The 22,796-nt window shown below is 38.7% G+C and overlaps 3 protein-coding genes across 12 annotated transcripts in view; 1 reads left to right on the top strand and 2 right to left on the bottom strand.

Annotated features, from left to right (window-relative positions):
* The window catches only part of LOC306997106 (uncharacterized protein), a 417,445-nt gene that overhangs the window by 148,037 nt on the left and 246,612 nt on the right, over window positions 1–22,796 (top strand). The window lies entirely within an intron of this gene.
* LOC306997118 (uncharacterized protein) lies at window positions 1,872–5,345 on the bottom strand. The gene is made up of 3 exons (XM_079610232.1): window positions 3,597–5,345; window positions 3,215–3,241; window positions 1,872–3,116 (listed from the first exon to the last, which is right to left on the bottom strand). The coding sequence occupies exons 1-3, from the start codon at window positions 3,679–3,681 to the stop codon at window positions 2,335–2,337; spliced, it is 894 nt and encodes a 297-aa protein (XP_079466358.1). The 5' UTR covers window positions 3,682–5,345; the 3' UTR covers window positions 1,872–2,334.
* Window positions 4,536–22,432, bottom strand: LOC306997114 (uncharacterized protein). 10 transcript variants are annotated; one of them, XM_079610222.1, is made up of 8 exons: window positions 21,781–21,989; window positions 12,700–13,020; window positions 12,318–12,347; window positions 11,578–12,224; window positions 11,010–11,102; window positions 8,273–8,439; window positions 7,104–7,516; window positions 4,536–5,128 (listed from the first exon to the last, which is right to left on the bottom strand). In XM_079610222.1, exons 2-6 carry the CDS (start codon window positions 12,782–12,784, stop codon window positions 8,353–8,355), a joined length of 942 nt encoding a protein of 313 aa, XP_079466348.1. In that variant the 5' UTR covers window positions 12,785–13,020; window positions 21,781–21,989; the 3' UTR covers window positions 4,536–5,128; window positions 7,104–7,516; window positions 8,273–8,352. The 10 variants fall into 10 exon arrangements, with proteins under 10 accessions (XP_079466348.1, XP_079466347.1, XP_079466350.1 ...); XM_079610221.1 differs by lacking the exon at window positions 21,781–21,989 and adding an exon at window positions 22,284–22,432 and having other exon boundaries at window positions 4,536–7,516; XM_079610224.1 differs by having other exon boundaries at window positions 4,536–7,522; window positions 12,318–12,344; window positions 21,781–22,004.

The raw sequence follows: 22,796 nt of genomic DNA, 5'->3' as shown, positions 1-22,796 counted from the left end.
TTCCAGTGACGTTTCAGTTAACGGTTATAAAGTACGAGATGTAGATAAACTACACATTAATATGTTGCAATTACTGGTAGGCTATTGTATTTATTATTGCTTGACATCTTGATTCAATATCGATTAATTTGGATAATTATTAGATAGGCTACAGTAGATACATTTACATTTTTCTCAAGAAAAAAAATCTCACTTATACTGTAAACATACAGAGAGCCCTGTCAGCTGGTATTATTATTAAAGGTTAAAAATAACAACTTAAATGAAATATAATGCGTTTTTTTATTATAATAACAACTTTATAATATTTTAATGATATAAGTAAAAATATAATATGTAGCCTAGTGGACATATTTAACAAAACACTCCTCTCTATAACAATTTCTTTTTGCCGTTTTTGGTCATTAAATGGCTTTCGGTAAATGTATTTATGTGACATTGTTCTCTTCCTGTTTTACTGACCTTACCGCGGCTGAAAAACACTGATTAATCCGTGGCATATGCATTTTGTTAAATTGTACTATATCTTTCAACATGCCTATTGTTCATTCGGGTTTATTTACTAAATAAGAGTAAAAGATGATCGGTCACGTGCCGATTGAACTGAGGCGTTTGAACAAAACAGCATTTATTGTTTGCATTTCGTAATAAAATTGACATAATCTGAGAGCTGATCATTTGTTTTATATCAGAAGTAAACTGCTCTGTCTTGTCTGCGGTGTCCTCTTTTCTATGCGTGAGAAAATGGATGTGTGGCGTGAGAGCGTGTGTGAAAAGTGTCAATTTCGTGAGTCTCGCGGTCAATGAGTGAGAGTTGGCAGCCCTGCAATTCACCTTTGGCTAAGCCACGCCCTAGAATGTAGATTGACCAATCACAGCGCAGCCAAGAACGAGCTCCCACAGAGGCTCCGCCTCCGACACTTTTTCACGGCGCTCCATTGACTTCAACGCAGGAGGCTCATATTTTTGGTCTCGGCAGGCTATTACGTCGTCGTTTTATAAAAAATATGGTTAAACGTTGTGCCTGGGGCATTTGTAACACAGATACGCGTTTCCCAGAGAGGTTGGAGGGGGGTGTCCGTTTTTTCCCCTTCCCAAAACCGAAGTTAAATACTGACAAGTGTCGTCTTTGGATTAAACTGTGTGGACGTCCTCAGTCAGCGAAACCCCTCAAGATCAACAACACACTTTTGTGCTCTAAGATACATTTAGCTTTTAACCTTACTGTGAAGTTATACTAGTTAGACAGTTTTATGCTGGTTTAGGTCATGATTTCGGTTCTCTGCCCTAATTGTTGATACGCTAGCACACGCTGCTAATAAATACAACTTTATACTCGCGTAGTCCGTTTGCTTTGTAAATAATAAAGATTACAGAAGTGAATAGAGACCTACCCAGCTTTGCATGACAGTGTTTCTCCTGATATTGTTAATCACAGCCTCCGTCTCCATTAGGATATGCGGTGGTTCATTTTTTGACTGTGACCGTTATGCTTTTGCCTGTATTTGGATGCCTTGTTGCTGCTTGCGTTTCACTGGTATGTCTTGAATATAGCCATCGAACGCACACTGCAGACACTTTTGCCTACTTCTATCGGACACTTTATTTGCTGCTTTATAAAAGTTTGATAAAATTTCAGCAGGAAGAGCCGTCACAGCATAAGCCATGTTGATACCAAACCAGAGCCCAGATGAAGTTGTCGGAGGTAGCAACAGTAACTAAGGGGGGCGGGGCTTAGCCAAAGGTGAATTGTTTGGCCTTCCAATATCTTAAAATGCACATATGTAGATCTGTGAAACTTTAGCAAGCTCAGATTTGGGACCTCAGTATTTATAATTCGCATTTTCATTCAGACCGAGCAGTGGATCGAATTATAGAAAAGTTTTAGAACATTTATTATACCGAGTTTATGGATGACAATTTGTCATAACATTCTTTCATATACATTTCTGAATTTAGAAATAAATGACATAAAAAAAATCTGTCATGTATACATTGAAATGAAAGTGACAGCTAAATGACAATTAAGGAAGTTACAAAAAATAAAATAAAAATGTCACATAACACACGTTTTATGTAACAAAAGCTTTAAAAAAAAAAAAACTAAAATTGAAGAAATTGCTTCATATATTGAAAAATAACTGATTGTTCTATTTTTTTCTTACATTTTTTCCTACATTTGTTTCCAGCCTCTTTTAATTGTGATATTTCTTTGAGTAAGCGTTCAATCTAATAATTCAATAATTTTGAAAAAATAAATAAAAAAAATCGTGTGGCATTCACAGAAACATTAGTTTATTAGTTAACTAACTACAAATTTACTTAATGTGAATCTCATAAAACATTTGCTCGCTGTGACACAGAACAATGCTTTCTAATATGATTCACTAGACCACCTGATTGGGTGAAACTCTTCTCACACTGAGTACAGTGATACGGCTTCTCTCCAGTATGAACTCGCTTGTGTGTTTTCAGAGATCCAGAATGAGTGAAACTCTTCCCACACCGAGTACAGTGATACGGCTTCTCTCCAGTATGAACTCGCTCGTGTGTTTTCAGATGTGCAGACTGAATAAAACTCTTGTCACAATATGAGCACTTGTAAGGTTTTTCTCCAGTATGAGTTCTTTGGTGCAGTTTCAGATGATCCTCTCTAGTAAAGCTCTTCCCACAGTCAAAGCACATATAATCTCTCACTTCATTGTGTGTTTTCTGGTGCTGTTTAAAACTGTCCAGCCGTGAAAAACTCTTTCCACAGAGAGAACACACATAAGGCTTCTCGTCTGAATGAACTTTCAGGTGCGTTTTTAGATTTGATGACGAAATAAAACCTTTACCACACTGATCACAGCTAAATGTCTTTTCTCCAGAGTGAATGCGCAGATGATACTTGAGTGTGGATGAAGATGTAAAACTCTTCTCACACTGAGTGCATGTATACGGTTTCTCTCCAGTGTGAATTCTCATGTGTTTGTTAAGGTTTCCTTTATGTGAGAAACTCTTTCCACACTGAGTGCAGGTGTGCAGCTTTTTTGCTTTTGTTCTTTGAATTGTAAAGTTACGATGTTCCTCCTCTTCATTCAGTTCTTGTCTTTGCTCTTTCACTCTCACCTGGTCTAAAATACACAGAAATACAGTTAGAATCAGTTCAAGTAAATCCTGATTTAAAGAGATAGTTCACCTGAAAATAAAAAGTCTGTCATCATTTACTCACCCTCAAGTCTGTATGATTTAGTTTGTTCTGCTGAACACAAAGGAAGATATTTGGAAAAATGTTTGTAACCAAGCAGATCTCACCACCCATTGACTACCATAGTAAGAAACAAATTACATTAATTAATTGGTTACAAACATTCTTCCAACTTGACATAATTTTTCTCCATCACTTAATTAATAGCAGAAAGCAACAGAGATCAAGTACCAGATCTTCCACGTTTTGTTCTGTCACTCACTTGTTAATATAGTTAAAATGTGTTTGACATCTGCTATGTATGATCATTCAGATGTATATCTCCATCATTTATCATCCATATACTGGTTATTAATTCACATCTACCAAAGCAGTCAACAATGAAGAATCAAGAATGGACACCAACCTATTTGTTCCTCAGTATCTTCATGTTTTATTCTGGATGGTTCTGGATCCCTCATGTCTTCAATCTCCTCTTTAATAAACTCCATCTTTAACAGTCACACAGATTTCAGCTGCTACTCCTGGAGTTTGTCCTTCTCTTGTAGGATGATGGGAATATTCCCAGTATTTATTGGTGAATTGTTGTGGGAGGGGCTTCACTGCAGGTGTGAACTGTGATCACTGTGTTTTTATCCAATCTGCATTTAAAAAGTACAGAGTCATCATGTTTAACTGCTGCTGAAAAGCCTCTTTGTCTCTGAAAGTTCCTGTTTTCAGCTCATTCATTATGGTGATGCCCGGGATCTTCTGTAAATTGGCACATTAAATTGTTTTATTGGTGTCAAATAGCCAGGGATGTCCCGATCCGATCCACTTCATCGGTATCATGCCGATACTGGCCCAGAAACCCTAGATTGGAGATCTGAGGGGAGAAAAAAACATGATCCGATATCTATCCAACACAAACCATGAGAAAATCGAGCTTAAACCATCGCCTTGAATATTAGCATTTCCCTTGCTGCGACATCCAGTTAAGCGGTGCAGCCTGTCACGTGATAACAGTGGTAGCCAATTATAGTCGCATGATTATGAGAGTTTAGCTAACTTACAGAATAGCCATGTCAGCGGTGTGGAAGTATTTCAGACCCAAGTGTCTTGGAAGTTCTGGGAGTCTCCCGCATATTGATACCGGCTCCCTGATGCCCGCAAATTATTTAAAGGTCCTGTTTTTCCTGTGTTTTTGAAGCTTTGTTAAAGTAGTTAAAGTGTGTATGTCAGGTTAAATTTGTAATTATGATTAACACAAAATAGTGAGGGGAAATACAGGTTTGACAAGTTGATGTATTGTTTTGTATGTTTTTCGATACCTAAAGGCAGAATATAAGATGAAAAAGTTCACTCACTTAAAACTGCTCCTCCCCCCAAACGAATCGCTTGACGTCATACGAGGGAGACGTCTCCCCAGGTCGCTGAGCTGTGTTGATAATTGTACGAGTGATAGAGCGAGAGAATTAGTGATTAGGACATTTATTTATTTAGTTAGTTAGTTATGTAAGTTAGGTAGTTAGTATACGCAGGTGTATTTTCACGATGGTGAATTACTGCGTTTGTGGTGGGTGCAAAAACACCGTTAAAACCGGTCACAGAGTCCACTGTGTTCCGTGCCTGGGTCAACTTTGTTCGGACCAAACGCGCTGACTTCAGTGCTGCTTTCGGTGTCCAAGACTTCGGTCATTTGCAGTGGCCGTTTCACTGAGAAGGACTACGCGGTTGGAGATCTCATGAGTTATAAAATGGGATTTAAAACCCGAGTGAGACTGGTAGCTGATGCGGTGCCTACGGTGTATGCTACTGTAGTAGAAGTAGTCGATCGTGCCCGCGCCTCTCTCTCTCTCTCTTCCAATGCTTTCGTCTCAGATCCTTTATCAGCACGAAATCTCCTGGCCGGATGCTGTGCAGGGCCGTCTCAGCTGGCTCTGGAGCTGCTGCCTGGACCTGTTTTGAGATATCACAGAACACCTTATCCAGTTCAACACAATATTGCAACATGTCATGTTCTCACCGACTTGTGTCAGGCAATGTTTGAGGATTTCGTGCCTCCCAACCCCTTCTTTCTTATTCTCATGTTAGCTCCTCCCGATTCCAGATGTACCCAGGAATGCTTCAACTGCTGAAATTGCACTGTTTACAAAATGTGAACCATTGTCACTTAATAATTTTTCAGGATTTCCCCATGGTGGGACAATTTCTTCTAGGAATAGTTTTTCCACCCATTTTGCATCTGTCTTTGCTGTTCGCATGGCTTCTACCTATTTTGAAAACATGTCTACTGCCACTATGCAGAATTTCTTTTTCTCAGATTGTGATAGGTCAATATAATCGAGCATTACATGTGAGAATGGTCTTGGCGGCCTGGAATGCCCCACCTGTCTCATTGCCTGACCCCTGCCAACATTGTTAGTCCCACAAATCAAACATCTGCTGCAAAAATCTGCTGCCACTGTGAATTTTTTTTGGGTAAATCAGTTATTTTGCATAATAGTAAACATCTTCATTTTCGATGCGTGATCCAATCCATGCGCCAGTTTAGCATATACCTGATAGAAATGAGAAGGTAAACATGGTTTATTATTGGGGCCCCATTTTCCATTTTCCTATTCACAGCCTGCCTTCCTCCATTTCTCTTTATCAGAGGCAGAGGCGTGTTGTTCCATCGCTTCTATGTCACCTAGTTCCTCATTCAGCCGTATTGCTGTAGTTATCTGAACAGGAAGTCGAGCTGCAGCCTTCGCTGCTAAATCTGCTGTCCTGTTTCCTTTAGAAACGCCATCACTACCCGAAGTATGAGCCTGGCACTTACAAACTGCCACTTCCTTTTTAGTGGATACTGCATTTTCTTTTGCCTATAGTCAGATTTAGGCTTTATTTGAATCGGCTCACAATCTGCAATCAGACCTACATCATATTTATCTTTAGCCCATACACATTTTGGAAACTCTCTCCAACCCGTCTGGTATGACAGGGAGTTGTGTTAAACTCAGTCTGTTTAGTTTCACTTCCTCATCCAACACTGTGACTGCTCTCAAACTTCTCAGTGTATCATGACATGGCTGTTTGGTACCTTCACTTTGGCACATCAATCTTTTTTGATCTATTATGACCCAGTCGGTCAGTTCATGGCACCTGGCCATGAAGGGACCCGCGTCACGCCATTCAGCCTTCACTGGTTTGGCCAGTGATATATGAGGCTGTGCATTTTCCATGTCACAAAAAACTGTCTGTTTGTCAGTCAATTTCACATTCAAAACACACCATTGGTCAGTCCAATACACATAGTCAGTCGTCACATTTTCTATGTCAACATTAAATCATCGCTGTGCATATTCATCATCATGATCAGTGCTTACATGAGAAATGCAATGTAAATCTGAGTCTCTCATAAATTCAGAAGATGGCAACACTCTGTCCTGAGCCTTTGTGGTCAGACATGTGTCAGAAATTTGCCATTCATATACAAACAGAGTTTCCTCTGTGCTTTCAGTTTCATGCGTCATTCTCATGTCAGCTGATAAGCCCTGATCACTACAATGAACAGACACACCCAATTTACAAAGTAAATCCCTTCGCATTAAATTCACTGGACATGACTTAGTAATTAAAAAACAAAGCTCAATTTTTTTTTTTTTTTTTTTTCTTCAATTGAACACTCAAGTGTTTTCAAATATGGTTCTATGACCACATGACCAGTTGCACTTCTGGAAGAAGTCGACTCCCAGATAGTGGAACTGGTTTTTCAAACTCTGTGGCTTTAATTACAAAATTGGAAGCTCCCGTGTCAAGCAGAAATAGTAAAGATACGTCATTAACAGTCATTTCTATCAAGGGTAAAGAAATATGAGCCTTATAGAAAACCCTAGCAAGCAAGTCTTCATTGCATAGAGCAGGATCAGAAAATAAAGGTAAATTATACTCATCAGTTGGAGAGACAGGAACCCCGTCGCTCACCCCCTCCTTTCAATCCGCCTGATTCCCGCCTTCGCCGTATGGGCATTCACCACGCCAATGTCTTTTTCGTCCACAATTAAAACATTTGTCTGGATCATAGGGCTCTTGGCGTTGTTGTTGAAATGGTTGACAGTTTCGTCCTTTTCCACGACCACATCCTCTGCCTCTTCCTCGGCCATTGCCTCTCTGGTTCTGTTGGTGATGGTTGGAGTTGTTGTTGCCCATATGCACACCTTGCATTGTCACCAGGGCCAACATGAGGTCTTTGTCTTGCTTGGCTGCATTGATTTTTCGCTGCGCTTTCATGATGTCTTCATGATGTCTTCATGATGTCTTGCATGTCGTGGAAGATGAGCCGGATACGTCCTGTCCTCCTCTCTTATTCTCACAAAACAAAAACAAACAAACAAAACGCCATAATAGGGAGAAGAAGAAACAATGTCAGAGCAGTCATTTTTAAGATTGCATAATGCTTTTCTCTATGCGTCTTGTCTTTCTTCTTGACAACGTGAGTCGACCAATTTGCTTTAGTTTGAGTCAAATGTGACACACTTAAACCCTCATTAACCCATATTGCACTTTGTATGAACCTTTCGAGAAATCAACCTGTTCTTCATCCTTCCTTTTTGAATTTTCAGTACCCATTTTTTACTAATCAATTTCATTTGTTCAATTCTCCTATGTTTATTAATCAGTTTCACTCAATTATATTTATTAATCAATTTTATTCGTTTATATTTACGTATTAATTTTCCTCGCGCGGTCACTCACGCACTCAACGTATTAAATTTCCCTTGCGTAGCCACCACGCCCTGCCTGTATCCGTCGATGCAGGTCTTTCAACTTGCCTATATTCGTCAACATAGGTCTTTCCCAGACAAGTGCTTATGTCTGGTGTTTGAGAAATTACTATCAGGCTTATCTCAAACGTTTGGGAATTACGATCAGGCTTATCCCAAACCTGGCCTTTTAAGGAAATTTTAATACGTTCTGTGGTCTGAGAATTTACTATCAGGCTTATCTCAGACCTGTTTGGGAACTTACTTTCAGGCTTATCCCAAACGTGACTCTTTTAGGAAAAATATTTAATACGCAAATAATTTTCTCATTTGATATATAAATCATTTTTCTCACCTAGGTCGCCGCGAGGAGTTGAACAATTCTCTTTCCTTAAGATTGAGGATTTTGAGCCGTAGAGTGTTCTCTCGGGATGATCAGTCAACTGTTCCCCTCACGACGATCATCGGTGTCGCAACCCCATCCTCGTCGCCATTTGTAGTGGAAATTATCAATATTAAAACCTGGATGAAGGAGACAAAGTCGATTCTTAAAAGATTAAACAAAGTATTTTATTTCATGCATGAAATAAGACGTTCCCACACAGACAGCGTCTGATATGAGAAGGCCCATGGCATTCTCACGCAGAGAGCATCTGACATGAGAAGGCAAAGGCTAGTCCCTTTTGCCAATGTTATATACTCCTAACACATCCTGTGTAAAAAAAAAAACTTGTTACCTTAAACCCAGACGTCTTAGCTCATGGTCTCATGTCCAACATTATTTCTATCCAGACAGAACAATGTCATGTCAGCAAAAAGTTTCCTGCTTTTAGCAGCTGATCTTAACTGCAGGTCGAAACTGCGCACACAAATATTGTCACATTTCACATGACCCAGAGAACATTTCGTTCCTACAAGTTTGTCCTAACTTATACATTTCTAAAAGCTTGGTTTTGTATATTTTAATAATGTGCTTTTTGCTTATATTATTATATTCCTTTTAAATGCTTATGAGTAAAAATGAATCTTCAACGTTAATAAAAGTTGTGCACATCTAAAAGTAAAAGAACACATCTAAATGTAAAATTTCCATTACAACGGGCGATGCATCTTTAAAAAGACGTGCCACGCGCTTTGCTCTTTTAGAGAGAAGGAAAATCCCCGCAGATGCTGAAGCGCCCAGGGAGAGAACACACACACACTGGCAGATCACTGCTGGAGGGAAGGTGCAACACCTGGAGGGAAGCTCGTCTCGAAGAGGAATGTAGTAGGGCTGTAACGATACAGCAAACCCACGATTCGGTTCGTATCCCGATTTCTGACCCACGATTCGATACAAACCGCGATTCTTGCGAGGAGGGAGGATTTTAAAAGCCAAATAAATAAATAAATAAATAGCTAAAGCTATAACTCTGTTTTCTTGTAACAAAATACTTTTGACAAACAAACAGAACTATACTCCATTGTGGAGATGATTCGAGCATGTTAAAAATTCTTCTGAGGTAACCGAGGCTTACTGTCTGTGCTGTAAACCACAAATAATATATTGCCTATTCCGCATGACCCGCATCTCAAGCGCAGGAATAACGCTTGCCACAAAGTGAGAAATGCACACTTCCTACGAATTAGCCTAAGCCGCCATTTCTTCATGTTTTGAATTAACGTTAAATCAAGTAAAAGTATTTCAAGCTTTCTAAGTTTCGATTCGTTTATGAGGTGAGCTCCAGTTCACGCGCGCCGGTGCCACACACACACACACACACACACGCACACACACACACACACACACATACATACATACATACAAGCAAACACCGCGCGCTTTGCTCGCTTGTGCTTGTGTGTGTGTGTGTGTGTGTGTGTGTGTGTGTGTGTGTGCTCGAGAGGTGCGATTTTTGAATAATAATCAAATGATACCCAGCGATCTTCGAATATTATTTTTGCTTGAAATTCCCATACCTAATATGTAAAAGACCCCGTCACAGCCCTGGGATATATTCTGGACGAGAAAGATAAGTCTGGGAAGGGGTGTGTCGATCGCGATCTGCCTTCTCACACCGCGACACAGGTTCGTGGATCTGAGTGTCGCGATTTCGGTTTAATATCGTAAATCGTTACAGCCCTAGAATGTAGAGATGAAACTCAGGATGGCTTGTGGAGTGAAGAATTAACTTGGCTCCGAAAGCGAAAACATATCTGCATGTTGCCGGCTCACTTCCTTTATACCCACAAGGTGGGGCGGAGTTACGCTATGCAAATTCAGCAGACCCATGGCATTTGCTTGCCATTGGCTCGTTTTATTACTGTTCGAAGAGGATAGGCTTCTAAGCGAACCCCATTTCGTCGTCATTCGACGTAACTCGAAGTGACAACGAAAGGGAACAATGTGTAATTAGACCAAAGGTTCATTTTGCGCCGGAGTTCTCCTTTAACTAACTACACATTTACTTAAAGGACACCTATTATGACATTTAAAATGTTCCTAATGTTGTTTTGGGAGTCCCCAACAACAGTTTTACATGCATGCAATGACAAAAAACACTTTTGTTGTCGTATAATATGCATTTATTTTTACCTGATTTGCTCACCGACTCCCAAATGATTCGTTCAACGGCTCATTTTTCCAAACCCCTCCTTTGCGCGACGCTAATCTGCGTTGATTGGTCAGATGACCCAGCAGTGTTTACAGAGATAATACTTATTGTTTAACACGCTTTTATCAATTAAATTGTGTTATAATAATGATTATAGTCCACTGCTTTGTAGTTTGTAGTAAAAAAAAGAAAAATAAGATAACGAATTTAATGTTATGTTAGCGAGCATAGCCCAGAGTTCATATTGTAAAAGCACTTTGTTTGCATTAGCCCGATGCATAAACATATAAAAAAAAATAATAAAAAAATGCAGTTACGTTACTACGAGGTATTACTCTATTCTTTAAGACAACTCCGAAAACAACGACAAACACTTCACATATCTCAGTACAATTGCCATTGAAGACCTAGAAGCTAAACGATGCTTACTCAACAAACAAAATAATTATTAAGCATGCTACATAAAACATAAAAGCAACAATTATTAATAACACTTACAGGTTGTGATACGGAGGAGGAAGCTGATGCAAATACACTTGGAACTGAACCTTCCTTCAATATCAGCCGGCTCGCGAATCCAGTTGACGTCATCTAGTCAGAGAAAAAGCTTCGGTCTTCTAACGATTCATAAAAATGACTCAGAGTCGACTCTTACTTTTGAAAGACAATAACTTTATATACGGTGCACTTTCATATTTCAAACTTTGCAGGATGTTTTTGTTCACTTAGATCAGTTGTCTCAAACCGGTTCCACGGAGGGCCTAGTGTATGGAGGTTTTTGGTCTTTCCCTTCAATTAGTGCCCAATTAAGACCTAGACTACCAGGTGAGGGGAGATCTTAACCAATTAGTGACCTACTCAATCAGTTTGGTTCAAGGTAAAAGAGAAAACCTGCATACACTAGGCCCTCCGTGGAACCGGTTTGAGACAACTGACTTAGATCTATGTTACACACTACATGAAAGGTACATTTCAAAATTCCATAATAGGTGCCATTTACTTAATGTGAATCTCATAAAACATTTGCTCACTGTGACACAGAAAAATGCGTTTTAATATGACTCACTAGACCACCTGATTGGCTGAAACTCTTCCCACACTGAGTACAGCGATACGGCTTCTCTCCAGTATGAACTCGCTCGTGTGTTTTTAGGTCTCCAGATCGAATGAAACTCTTGTCACAATATGAGCACTTGTAAGGTTTTTCTCCAGTATGAGTTCTTTGGTGTTGTTTCAGTTGATCAGCTCTAATAAAGCTCTTCCCACAGTCAAAGCACATATAATCTCTCACTTCATCATGTGTTTTCTGGTGCAGTTTAAAACCGTCCAGTCGTGAAAAACTCTTTCCACAGAGAGAACACACATAAGGCTTCTCGTCTGAATGAACTATCAGGTGTTGATTTAGATTTGATGACGAAATAAACTCTTTACCACACTGATCACAGCTAAATGTCTTTTCTCCAGAGTGAATACGCAGATGATACTTGAGTGTGGATGAAACTCTGAAACTCTTTCCACACTGAGTGCATGTATACGGTTTCTCTCCAGTGTGAATTCTCATGTGTGCGTTAAGGGTTTCTTTCCGTGTGAAACTATTTCCACACTGAGTGCAGGTGTGCAGCTTTTTGGCTTTTGTTCTTAGAGTTTTAAAGTTACGATGTTCCTCCTTCACTTTATTCAGTTCTTGTCTTTGCTCTTTCACTCTCACCTGGTCTAAAAGACACAGAAATACAGAATCAGTTCAAGTAAATCCTGATTTAAAGAGATAGTTCACCTGAAAATAAAAAGTCTGTCATCATTACTCACCCTCAAGTCTGTATGATTTTGTTTGTTCTGCTGAACACAAAGGAAGATATTTGGAAAAATGTTTGTAACCAAGCAGATCTCACCACCCATTGACTACCATAGTAAGAAACAAATTACATTAATTAATTGGTTACAAACATTCTTCCAACTTGACATAATTTTTCTCCATCACTTAATTAATAGCAGAAAGCAACAGAGATCAAGTACCAGATCTTCCACGTTTTGTTCTGTCACTCACTTGTTGATATAGTTAAACTATGTTTGACATCTGCTATGTATGATAATTTAGATTTATTTCTCCATCATTGATTATCCATATACTGGTTATTAATTCACATCTACCAAAGCTGTCAACAATGAAGAATCAAGAATGGACACCAACCTATTTGTTCCTCAGTATCTTCATGTTTTATTCTGGATGGTTCTGGATCACTCATGTCTTCAATCTCCTCTTTAATAAACTCCATCTTTAACACTCACACAGATTTCAGCTGCTACTCCTGGAGTTTGTCCTTCTCTTGTAGGATGATGGGAATATTCCCAGTATTTATTGGTCAATTGTTGTGGGAGGGTTGATGTCTGAGATCTTCTGTAAATTGGCACATTAAATCGTTTTATTGGTGTCAACTAGCCAGGGATGTCCCGATCCGATCCACGTCATCGGTATCGTGCTGATACTGGCCCAGAACGCTAGATTGGAGATCTGAGGGGAGAAAAAAACATGATCCGATATCTATCCAACACAAACCATGAGAAAATCTAGCTTAAACCATCGCCTAAATGCTTGAATATTAGCATTTCCCTTGCTACGACATCCAGTTAAGCGGTCCAGCTAGTCACGTGATAACAGTAGTAGCCAATTATAGTCGCATGAGTATGAGAGTTTAGCTAACTTACAGAATAGCCATGTCAGCGGTGTGGAAGTATTTCAGACCCAAGTGTCCTGGAAGTTCTGGGAGTCTCCCGCATATTGATACCGGCTCCCTGATGCCCGCAAATTAGTTAAAGGTCCCGTTTTTCCTGTGTTTTTTAAGCTTTGTTAAAGTAGTTAAAGTGTGTATGTCAGGTTAAATTTGTAATTATGATTAACACAAAATAGTTAGGGGAAATACAGGTTTGACAAGTTGATGTATTGTTTTGTATGTTTTTCGATACCTAAAGGCAGAATATAAGATGAAAAAGTTCACTCACTTAAAACTGTTCCTCCCCCCAAACGAATCGCTTGACGTCATACGAGGGAGATGTCTCCCCAGGTCGCTGAGCTGTGTTGATAATTGTACGAGTGATAGAGCGAGATAATAGGGGTTATGCGGAGCGCCCAGCGTTCGAAACGGAAAACAGGTCTAAGCATTTCCGCTTTTCACTTCCGCCGCGGTATTTGATCTCTGAGGTGCGGTGATCTCTGAGGTAACTGTTCATTTTCTGTAAATTTTTGCTTATTATAATAACATTCTTATTTCTGATCAAACTTTAGAGTAAAAAAAAAAAAAAAAAAAAAAAAAAAAGGTGTACAACTTAAATCCTTTGTCTAATAGAGTACTCGGGGCTGTGGACGTCCGTTTGGCAATACGGTGTACATCGGAAATTGATAGTATGTGTAGCTCCTGTAAACACAGCTATAAAAGGTCGCTATTACTACGCTGTGTTTACCTCAGTAGCTGACAGCCGGAAGTAGTTATACCCGTTTTGTAGAATGTTGCGCATAACCCGTATTAGTGATTAGGACATTTATTTAGTTAGTTAGTTAGTTATTTAAGTTAGGTAGTTAGTATACGCAGGTGTATTTTCACGATGGTGAATTACTGCGTTTGTGCTGGGTGCAAAAACACCGTTAAAACCGGTCACAGAGTCCACTGTGTTCCGTGCCTGGGTCAACTTTGTTCGGACCAAACGCGCTGACTTCAGTGCTGCTTCGGTATCCAAGACTTTGGTCATTTGCAGTGGCCGTTTCACTGAGAAGGACTACGCGGTTGGAGATCTCATGAGTTATAAAATGGGATTTAAAACCCGAGTGAGACTGGTAGCTGATGCGGTGCCTACAGTGTATGCTACTGTAGTAGAAGTAGTCGATCGTGCCCGCGCCTCTCTCTCTCTCTCTCACACACACACACACACACACACACCAACCAACATATTCCAGCATTGCAATCTTGACATCGCAGCCTGTTCATTATAGCCACGGAGCTTCAGAGCTAAGGCGGAGCTACAGATTAGGTGTCCCTAAATAACCCACGTATCTAACAGTAGTTCCGCATTAATTAATGAATTTGTACGCAAGTTTTATTTATTTTTACACCGTGTTTTCTCCGTGTATATTCACGCACCGAACCGTGGCGCCCGTACCGTTTCGGTTCAATACGAATACATGTACCGTTCCACTAAGTTATGCCTATACTTACCAGACACCTGACCAACTCTCCACTGGTTCTCTTCACACCAGATATTTATGTTTCTTCGATAGGAATTATTCAAATTTCTGTTTGGCTCCTCGTCTGTCTCACGCCTGGGAGGCTCAAAATTGTATGGCTGTGGGCCATCGTAGGTTTGAGGGGGATTTTGGATCTCCTCAGACTCAAAACTCTCCATACTTGAATAGAACTTTGTTGGCACGTCTCCCTCTTCTGACGTCACAGCTCAGCTGTGTTTTAAAAATACGATCTTGACAGAAATGGCTATAAAGCTTATTGTAGGGCAGTTACTGTAATAAATTTAATAATAATTACATTTTCACTCAGACATCTAAACCTTATTTAATATATCAAAAAAAAAAAATTACCTGACATACACACTTTAAGAAACTTAAATTCAAGCTCGGCTTCTATTACAGAAACAAATCTTGCTTTACTTTTAGTGCTAAGAAGAAACTTGTGGAAGCTACTTTTCTGCCTGTAATTGATTATGGTGAAATATTGTACATGCATGTGTAACCCCTCCAACCCGGGTCCTTCTCAACCCGCTCCGTGCGGGTCTCGAACCCGGGTCTCCGGCATGACAAGGAGGCTAAAGACTGCAGCCTCTAGCGTCTGTCGCTAGAGCGCCTATTGAGATCAGAGGAGTGAGGTTTTACTCGCACAGCGACTACTAGCTGGCCTCCGTTACACCTGCTGCATTTTCCATCCTGCGTCATGTTGATTCAGTTTCCCATGCATCACTACGATTCATAACAAATTATTTAATACGTAATTGCGTATTACGTGACGTCACGAACGCGCATCACAGAACAGAGCAAGGCGAGCATTTGTGCTTATAAAACGTAAACTTTTTAATATATTTTTTAAATGACCGATCGTTTCGCTAGATAAGACCCTTATTCATCGTCTGGTGTCGTTTAAAGCCCGTTGAAGCGGCGCTGACACTGTCATTTGGACCTTGAACCGTTTGGTCCCCAGTGAAGTCCATTATATGGAGAAATGTTTTCATCAAAAACCTTAATTTCTTTTCGACTGAAGAAAGAAAGACATGGACATCTTGGATGACATCGGGGTGAGTAAATTATCAGCAAAAGTTTTTTTAAAAGTGAACTAATCCTTTAACTGAGGCTCTACAGCGATCTGTCACGACACATTAAAGAGCCACAAAACGGTATTTATTGTTTACATTACTTTTTAAAAATGACCTAATTTGAAAGGTGAGACTTTGTTTAATATGTTTAATATCTGCGTGAGAACATGGCGTGAGAGCGGAGTAGCTTGTCGGACATAGCAACAGTAACTAAGGGGGGGGGGGGGGGGGGGGGGTCTTTACGAACGGTCAATTGGTGTTAATCTATAAGCATTTTATTCTCAGGGGTTATCCGAAAAAAGTGTCTGGATTTGGCTTTGGAGAAAGTACGAGAATCGTCCAATATATCGGACAAACAAAAGAAAGTCCCACTCTGTAGTTTGTACCATTACTTATTCTGCACACAGTCAAGCGATCAAGAATGTGATTAAAAGACATTGGTACTTAGTTACGTGTGATCCAGTGGGTGAGAGTTTTTTTGTGGATCCGCCTCTATTTTCACATTATAGAGCGAGAAACATTAGAGACTATTTGGTCAAATCCGACACCTTCATAAAGACTAGTCCTGATGGACGTATAAACAAGGACTCTGGTTTCTTTCCCTGTCTTAAGTGCGCGGCATGTAGACACATCCGTAGAAGATGTTCTTCCTTTCGCAGTAGCATAACGAACCGTACATAAGATCAAACAATTTGTTACATGCACTTCTACCAATGTAGGCTAGACACGTATCATTGAACATATGAGCGCCATCAGAAGGAAAGACCAAAAATCTCCAGTTGCGCTTTATTTTAATGAGATGTCCCATGCGATCTCTGAATTAAATTTCATATAACATATAACACAGTCACGTAGGGATGGTAATTTGGAGCGAGACTTTTGCAGAGGGAATGTACATGGATTTTTTACCTAAAATGTCGATATCCTTTGGGCATGAATGAGGAATATACTCTCAATTGTTTTCTATTTCTATAAATGTTGTTTCATTATACATTGCAATGTCTAATCGTGTGACGTCGTGTAGGGATGATGAGAATAATCTTTTGTGATATTCAATAATGGGAATGAGTATTTATGTTCATATTGATGGTCATATTAAACAACATTTTTGTTTATTTTTGTTTCAAGATTTTTTTTTTTTTTATAGAGGATTGTTGTGATATGTATATAATCATGTAGACTATTGATGTAAATATTTGTGTATGGGATAAAATCAGATTCCGGTACATGTTACATGCCGGATTGCGGTAATTAGTGTTTAAAGGGCACCTATTATGGAATTTTGAAATTTACCTTGCATGTAGTGTGTAACATAGATCTAAGTGAACAAAAACATCCTGCAAAGTTTGAAATATGAAAGTGCACCGTATATAAAGTTATTGTCTTTCAAAAGTGAGAGTTGACTCTGAGTCATTTTTATGAATCGTTAGAAGACCGAAGCTTTTTCTCTGACTAGATGACGTCAACTTGTCAAGTTATTTGAATACGATACACCCACTTATTGCGCTCCAAGGCCAGGGAAAATATCATGGCGACGAGACGCCGTGTTCTGAAGTGCGGCTCAAAAGCAAACTTTTTTCATCTGCCCACGGAGGAGCATTTGAAGACTAAGTGGCTACAATTCACTATACCACAGAAGTATAGTCCGAGCCTTGTGCTTTGTTCGCTTCATTTTGATGACGATTGCTTTTTAAATGCAATCAAACTTGGATTCGCGAGCTGGCTGATATTGAAGGAAGGTTCAGTTCCAAGTGTATTTGCATCAGCTTCCTCCTCCGTATCACAACCTGTAAGTGTTATTAATAATTTTTGCTTTTATATTTTATGTAGCATGCTTAATTAATTATTTTGTTTGTTGTGTAAGCACCGTTTAGCTTCTAGGTCTTCAATGACAATTGTATTGAGATATGTGAAGTGTTTGTCGCTGTTTTCGTAGTTGTCTAAAGAATAGAGTAATATACCTCGTAGTAACGTAACTGCATTTTTTTTTTTGTAAAAACGTTATGTTTATGCATCGGGCTAATGCAAACAAAGACTGATTGTGCTTTTACAATATGAACTCTGGGCTATGCTCGCTAACATATCATTAAATTCTTTATCTTATTTTTCGTTTTTTTTTACTACAAACTATAAAGCAGTGGACTATAATCATTATTATAATACAATTTAATTGATAAAAGCATCATTGCACTCCGTGTTAAAAATAAGTATTATCTCTGTAAACACTGCTGGGTCATCTGACCAATCAACGCAGATTAGCGTCGCGCAAAGGAGGGGTTTGAAAAACGAGTCGTTGAACGAATCATTTGGGAGTCGGTGAGCAAATCAGGTAAAAATAAATGCATATTATACGAAAACAAAAGTGTTTTTTGTCATTGCATGCATGTAAAACTGTTGTTGGGGACTCCCACAACAACATTAGGAACATTTTAAATGTCATAATAGGTGCCCTTTAAATGACCGCCGTGTAGCCTACACTTGATAACACATGGGTTGAACCCGAAAACGTTTTGCACTCTTGCACTTTTTTGCACTTATTTTTTGTGGCCTCTGGACAATAAAATATGCTTTTTCTTATTTATATATAATATAAATTATGCATAAATATATTCATTCAGTGTATACATGCAACTATTTATTTATCTTGTGTGTGTGTGTGTGATATATATATATATATATATATCTATTACAAATATCATAAACCTTTCAATATCTCAAGGGATTTTTCCAAATACATGGAAAACTGCTATTGTGTCACCAATTTTCAAAGCAGGAGATCCCCAGAGTATTAGTAACTATAGACTTATCAGTATTTTGCCTGTTGTATCTAAGGTGATGGAAAAGAGGGTTTCAGAGAAAATAGTTTTTTATTTGAACAACAGTGACTTTAGCCTGCATCCTATGCAATTTGGTTTTAGAGCTCACCATTCAACAGAGACTGCTACCCTTTTCCTTTTGGAAAATATTAAATCCATGATGGATACGGGTGGTATTGTGGGAGCAATTTTCTTGGACCTTAAAAAGGCCTTCGACACTGTAAATCAGGGAATACTTATTAACAAGTTAGCTTCTTTTAATTTTTCTAATGATACCATTAAGTGGATTGATTCATATCTAAAGGGAAGAACAAATTATGTAAAGGTCCAAAATCAAAAATCCACTTGTTATATAAATAATACTGGTGTTCCGCAAGGATCTATATTTGGGCCACTGTTGTTCAGTCTTTATGTTAATGATTTGCCTTTGGTTTGTCCCGATGTAGAAATGTTATTATATGCTGATGATGCTGTTATTTATGTACATAGCAGCACAAAACAGCAAGCTGCTTTAAAATTAACCAGGGCAATGAATTATATCACAGCATGGCTTGACAGATCACGTCTAACGTTAAATGTTGGTAAAACGGTTAGCATGTTCTTTTCAAAGTGACCATGTAGTGTTCCAGACCCTGACATAATGATATCAGGTCAAAATTTGCAAGTTGTGACTGAATACAAATATCTGGGTGTTTGGATTGATTCGAATCTCTGTTTTAGAACTCATGTCAAAAGTATGTGCAAACGAGTTAGATTTAATTGAAGTAATTTTAGATTTGTTAGGGATTCATTCACCTTTGAAACTGCTATGACATATATGAATGCCATGATTATCCCGCATTTTACATATTGTTTGACAAGCTGGGCACAAGCTAACAAGTCTACAATGAGGTCACTTGAAAGTCTTTATAAACGTACTCTTAAAGTTTTAGTTCAGAAACCTAATAATTTTCACACATGTCAAATCTTAAATACCCATAGACTTTTGAGTTGGGAAAACTTGATCACTTACAGTAATCTTTGTCTAGTCTATAAGATATTGCATAGTACGGCCCCACAGCCACTGAAGAGATTTGTTATACAGAGAGCAGGCACTCATGTTACCAGAGGTATCACAAGAGGGGACTGTATCATTCCCACTCGAAAAAGTGCCTTTAGTCAGTCAGCGTTCTCTGTAACCGCAACTAAACAGTGGAATCTATTGCCAAGGATGATAAGAGAAAAAGACACTAATCGGTCTTTCACTGGTCAGCTTAAGAACTGGCTAATTGATAATCAGATATGTGCACATTAGACTACTGACTGTCTACTGAGATTTGTTGCTTGTTAGCAGATTGTCTTGTGTCAGACTTTGAAATCTCTCATTATGTTTTAGGCTATATTGTGTGCTGACGTTGCTTGTTACTTATTGTGGTGTGTTGTATTTGCTTTATTATTACTTTTCTATGATGTTATTACTTGTGGACTGTAAAAAGTAGTGTTGTCACGATACTAGAATTTCTAACTTCGATACGATACCTTGAAAAATATCGATATTCGATACCATTTTCGATACCACAGAGAGAAAAACTGCCACTATATTAAGGGGATATTTTTTTTATTTAAAGCTAAATATAAAAAGTCTAGAACATGACAATGAGGTATACTTTACATGAACAAAAATGTCCTGAGTTCTTGTTAATATTTTTTAATTGGACCAGGGCTAACATGACCCGTTGTATTTGTATAACCTACTGTTATCAAAGATTAAAATATAGCCTACTGTAACAAAAAAGCACTTAACAGTATCAAATTGGAGGATAGAGTGTCAGTAATGTATAATAATAAGATTAAACATTAAATTTTCAGTTAAAGGCATTTCATTATTGAATTCAGAGATGCCATTGTCTAGCTGTTTAGTTTAATTAATATCTGTGTAATCAAATTGATGATAATCGCTAATGAAGGCAAATTGCAGAATTAAATAATAATTTTCTGAATAAAGTTAAATAGGCACAAGTTAATTTACATTTGACCACAGTTAAAATATTTACTGATTCCTCAGTCAGATTATGTTAACTTTAAGAATTACGGTGAAAAAATGAGACAACACAGACTCATATCAACAAAAATACTAGGCCATCTAGGTTTATGTTTCAGAAAAGTTAAAATGAGAAGAGTTACACAGTGTTTCCTTTAGGATTTTTTTAGCAGTGGGGAAAGGTCTGTCCAAACAACAAACACCCCTGATGCTGAGCGTAGCCTATGCTTGCTAAATGGTACCCCTGGAGCCTGTTCCTTAAGTCTGTTTTCACCTATAAAATAATTTTAAAAAATGAGTGATGTGAGGGATTATTGATTGTCAAACAATCTTTTGGGTGCCCGCAGCCCCCTCGCAGTGTGAAGCGCGTGTCTGCGCTATTCTCTGACATACCCGCTCGCAGTGTGAAGCGCGTGTCCGCGCTATTCTCCGACATGCCCGCTCGCGGTGTGTAGCGCGTGTCCACGCTATTCTCCGACTCCGACATGCCCGCTCGCGGTGTTCTTTATCAATCAACCAAAGCCGGTCGCGGGGGCGCCGCCCTCGCCATCTTTCCATTCACTTCACTTGCTATTTAACCAGAGCGAATGAGACGAGTGCGTCACGTGTGGTGTTTGTCAACGCGCCTTTGGAGAGAAGTGAAAGTGAAAGTGACCGCTCGGCTAGTATCGATACTTCGGGAAATTAGTATTGGTACCGTTCAGATATTTCAGTATCGATATTTATCGAAATATCGATATTTTTGACAACACTAGTAAAAAGTCATTTGATGTTTTTTATATTCTGATTTTAGGTTGCCTTTTAATAACTGGCCAGGGACAACAGATGAAAATTAGCCTGTTGAGCTAACTCTGGCTCATTTACAGTTATTTTACTGTTAATCAATGAGCACTGTCCCTGTAAAATAAACTAATAAATGAAATGAAATATATATAAACTAATCAAATTAAAGACTAAATCCAGCTCTAGATTAAAGCACTAGCCTTAGATCTACATTATGTACCATTATTAATATTGTTAATCAATGTTAACATAAATTCTCACATTAGAAACTAAGAAGATTTCGTGTTAATTACATATTAACACTAAACCTGAGCACATAATGTGTTAATTAGTACATTAATACCTCATATCTCAAGCTGGTTCATCATCTTTCACGTCTGGCGACAAATAGCTACTGACTGAAAATATCCAGCATCCAGCGAAAATACTCCACAACTGTCCTTCATTCAGGCTACACGGTCGTTAAAGAATCTTGGATTAAAATGAACAAATAGTATACTGTCTTTAAACTTTCAGCGCTCGTGTCCCTCTTCTGCGCATCCTCTGTTTGTTCTCTTGTATTTACATGGCAAACTAGAAACCTTTTTAGTGTATTACTGCCACCTATTGGATACATGCACTCATTTTTGTAATTGAATCCAATCCGATTTTAAATTCTGAAAGCTCTGTTTATATGAACCATAAACTTTGCGATTCAATGCGCATATTAGTTTACATGTGTATAACGTGCAGACTGAATCCAAACAAACATTAAGCGCATGCGCAGTGCGTCAGTCAGAACCGGAGAAAGACAGACAAAAAACTGCCGTCACAAGAGATTTTCTCTTCTAGGGCCGTATTACTCACCAATAAGGTCCGGACCTCGACATTTTATAATAGAAGTATATAATAAAGGTCGTGAAATAATTGCCAGATCTTAACTCTACTTTGGTTCTGCAAGGATATTGTACAACGCCAGGATAACCGTCCTTCTCATCTGAGCTCCTCAGTCTAACAGCGCTCGTCACTGTCAACATGGTTGAGATGACCAATCAAATCCAAGTGGGCGGGGCTTATTGTTCACAGACGCTGCTGAGCGCGAATTCCAGGGACGTTTCAGTTAACGGTTATAAAGTACGAGATAAGATGTAGATAAACTAAACATTAATATTTGACAACAAATAATATAGCCTATGTAAAAAAAGAAAACCTTGCATCACAATAAGTTGTGATTGCCAAAACATTTGGTAACTAAACAGAATTTTATTAAGTTTAGTGACAACATGTTACAATGTTTAGCTACATGGTAGCGGTAGGCTACAATTACTGGTAGGCTAGTGTATTTATTATTGCTTGACATCTTGATTCAATATCGATTCA

This window comes from Phoxinus phoxinus (genome assembly GCF_949152265.1).
Source record: "Phoxinus phoxinus genome assembly, chromosome: 4".
NCBI classification, from domain to species: domain Eukaryota; kingdom Metazoa; phylum Chordata; class Actinopteri; order Cypriniformes; family Leuciscidae; genus Phoxinus; species Phoxinus phoxinus.
The sequence above is the reverse complement of the archived record's forward strand: the minus strand, read 5'-3'. Positions and strand labels throughout refer to the sequence as shown.

What these genes read in the sequence shown, in the direction of transcription:
- LOC306997118 (XM_079610232.1), bottom strand. Translation starts at nt 3,681, where the DNA reads ATGGAGTTTATTAAAGAGGAGATTGAAGACATGAGGGATCCAGAACCA. An exon ending in AGATACTGAGGAACAAATAG is followed by an intron (nt 3,242 to 3,596) that starts GTTGGTGTCCAT and finishes TGTGTTCAGCAG; the next exon opens with AACAAACTAAATCATACAGA. An exon ending in TAAATCATACAGACTTGAGG is followed by an intron (nt 3,117 to 3,214) that starts GTGAGTAAATGA and finishes TGTGTATTTTAG; the next exon opens with ACCAGGTGAGAGTGAAAGAG.
- LOC306997114 (XM_079610221.1), bottom strand. Translation starts at nt 12,784, where the DNA reads ATGGAGTTTATTAAAGAGGAGATTGAAGACATGAGTGATCCAGAACCA. An exon ending in AAAATCATACAGACTTGAGG is followed by an intron (nt 12,225 to 12,317) that starts GTGAGTAATGAT and finishes TGTGTCTTTTAG; the next exon opens with ACCAGGTGAGAGTGAAAGAG. An exon ending in TCAGCCAATCAGGTGGTCTA is followed by an intron (nt 11,103 to 11,577) that starts GTGAGTCATATT and finishes TTCTCTGACTAG; the next exon opens with ATGACGTCAACTGGATTCGC.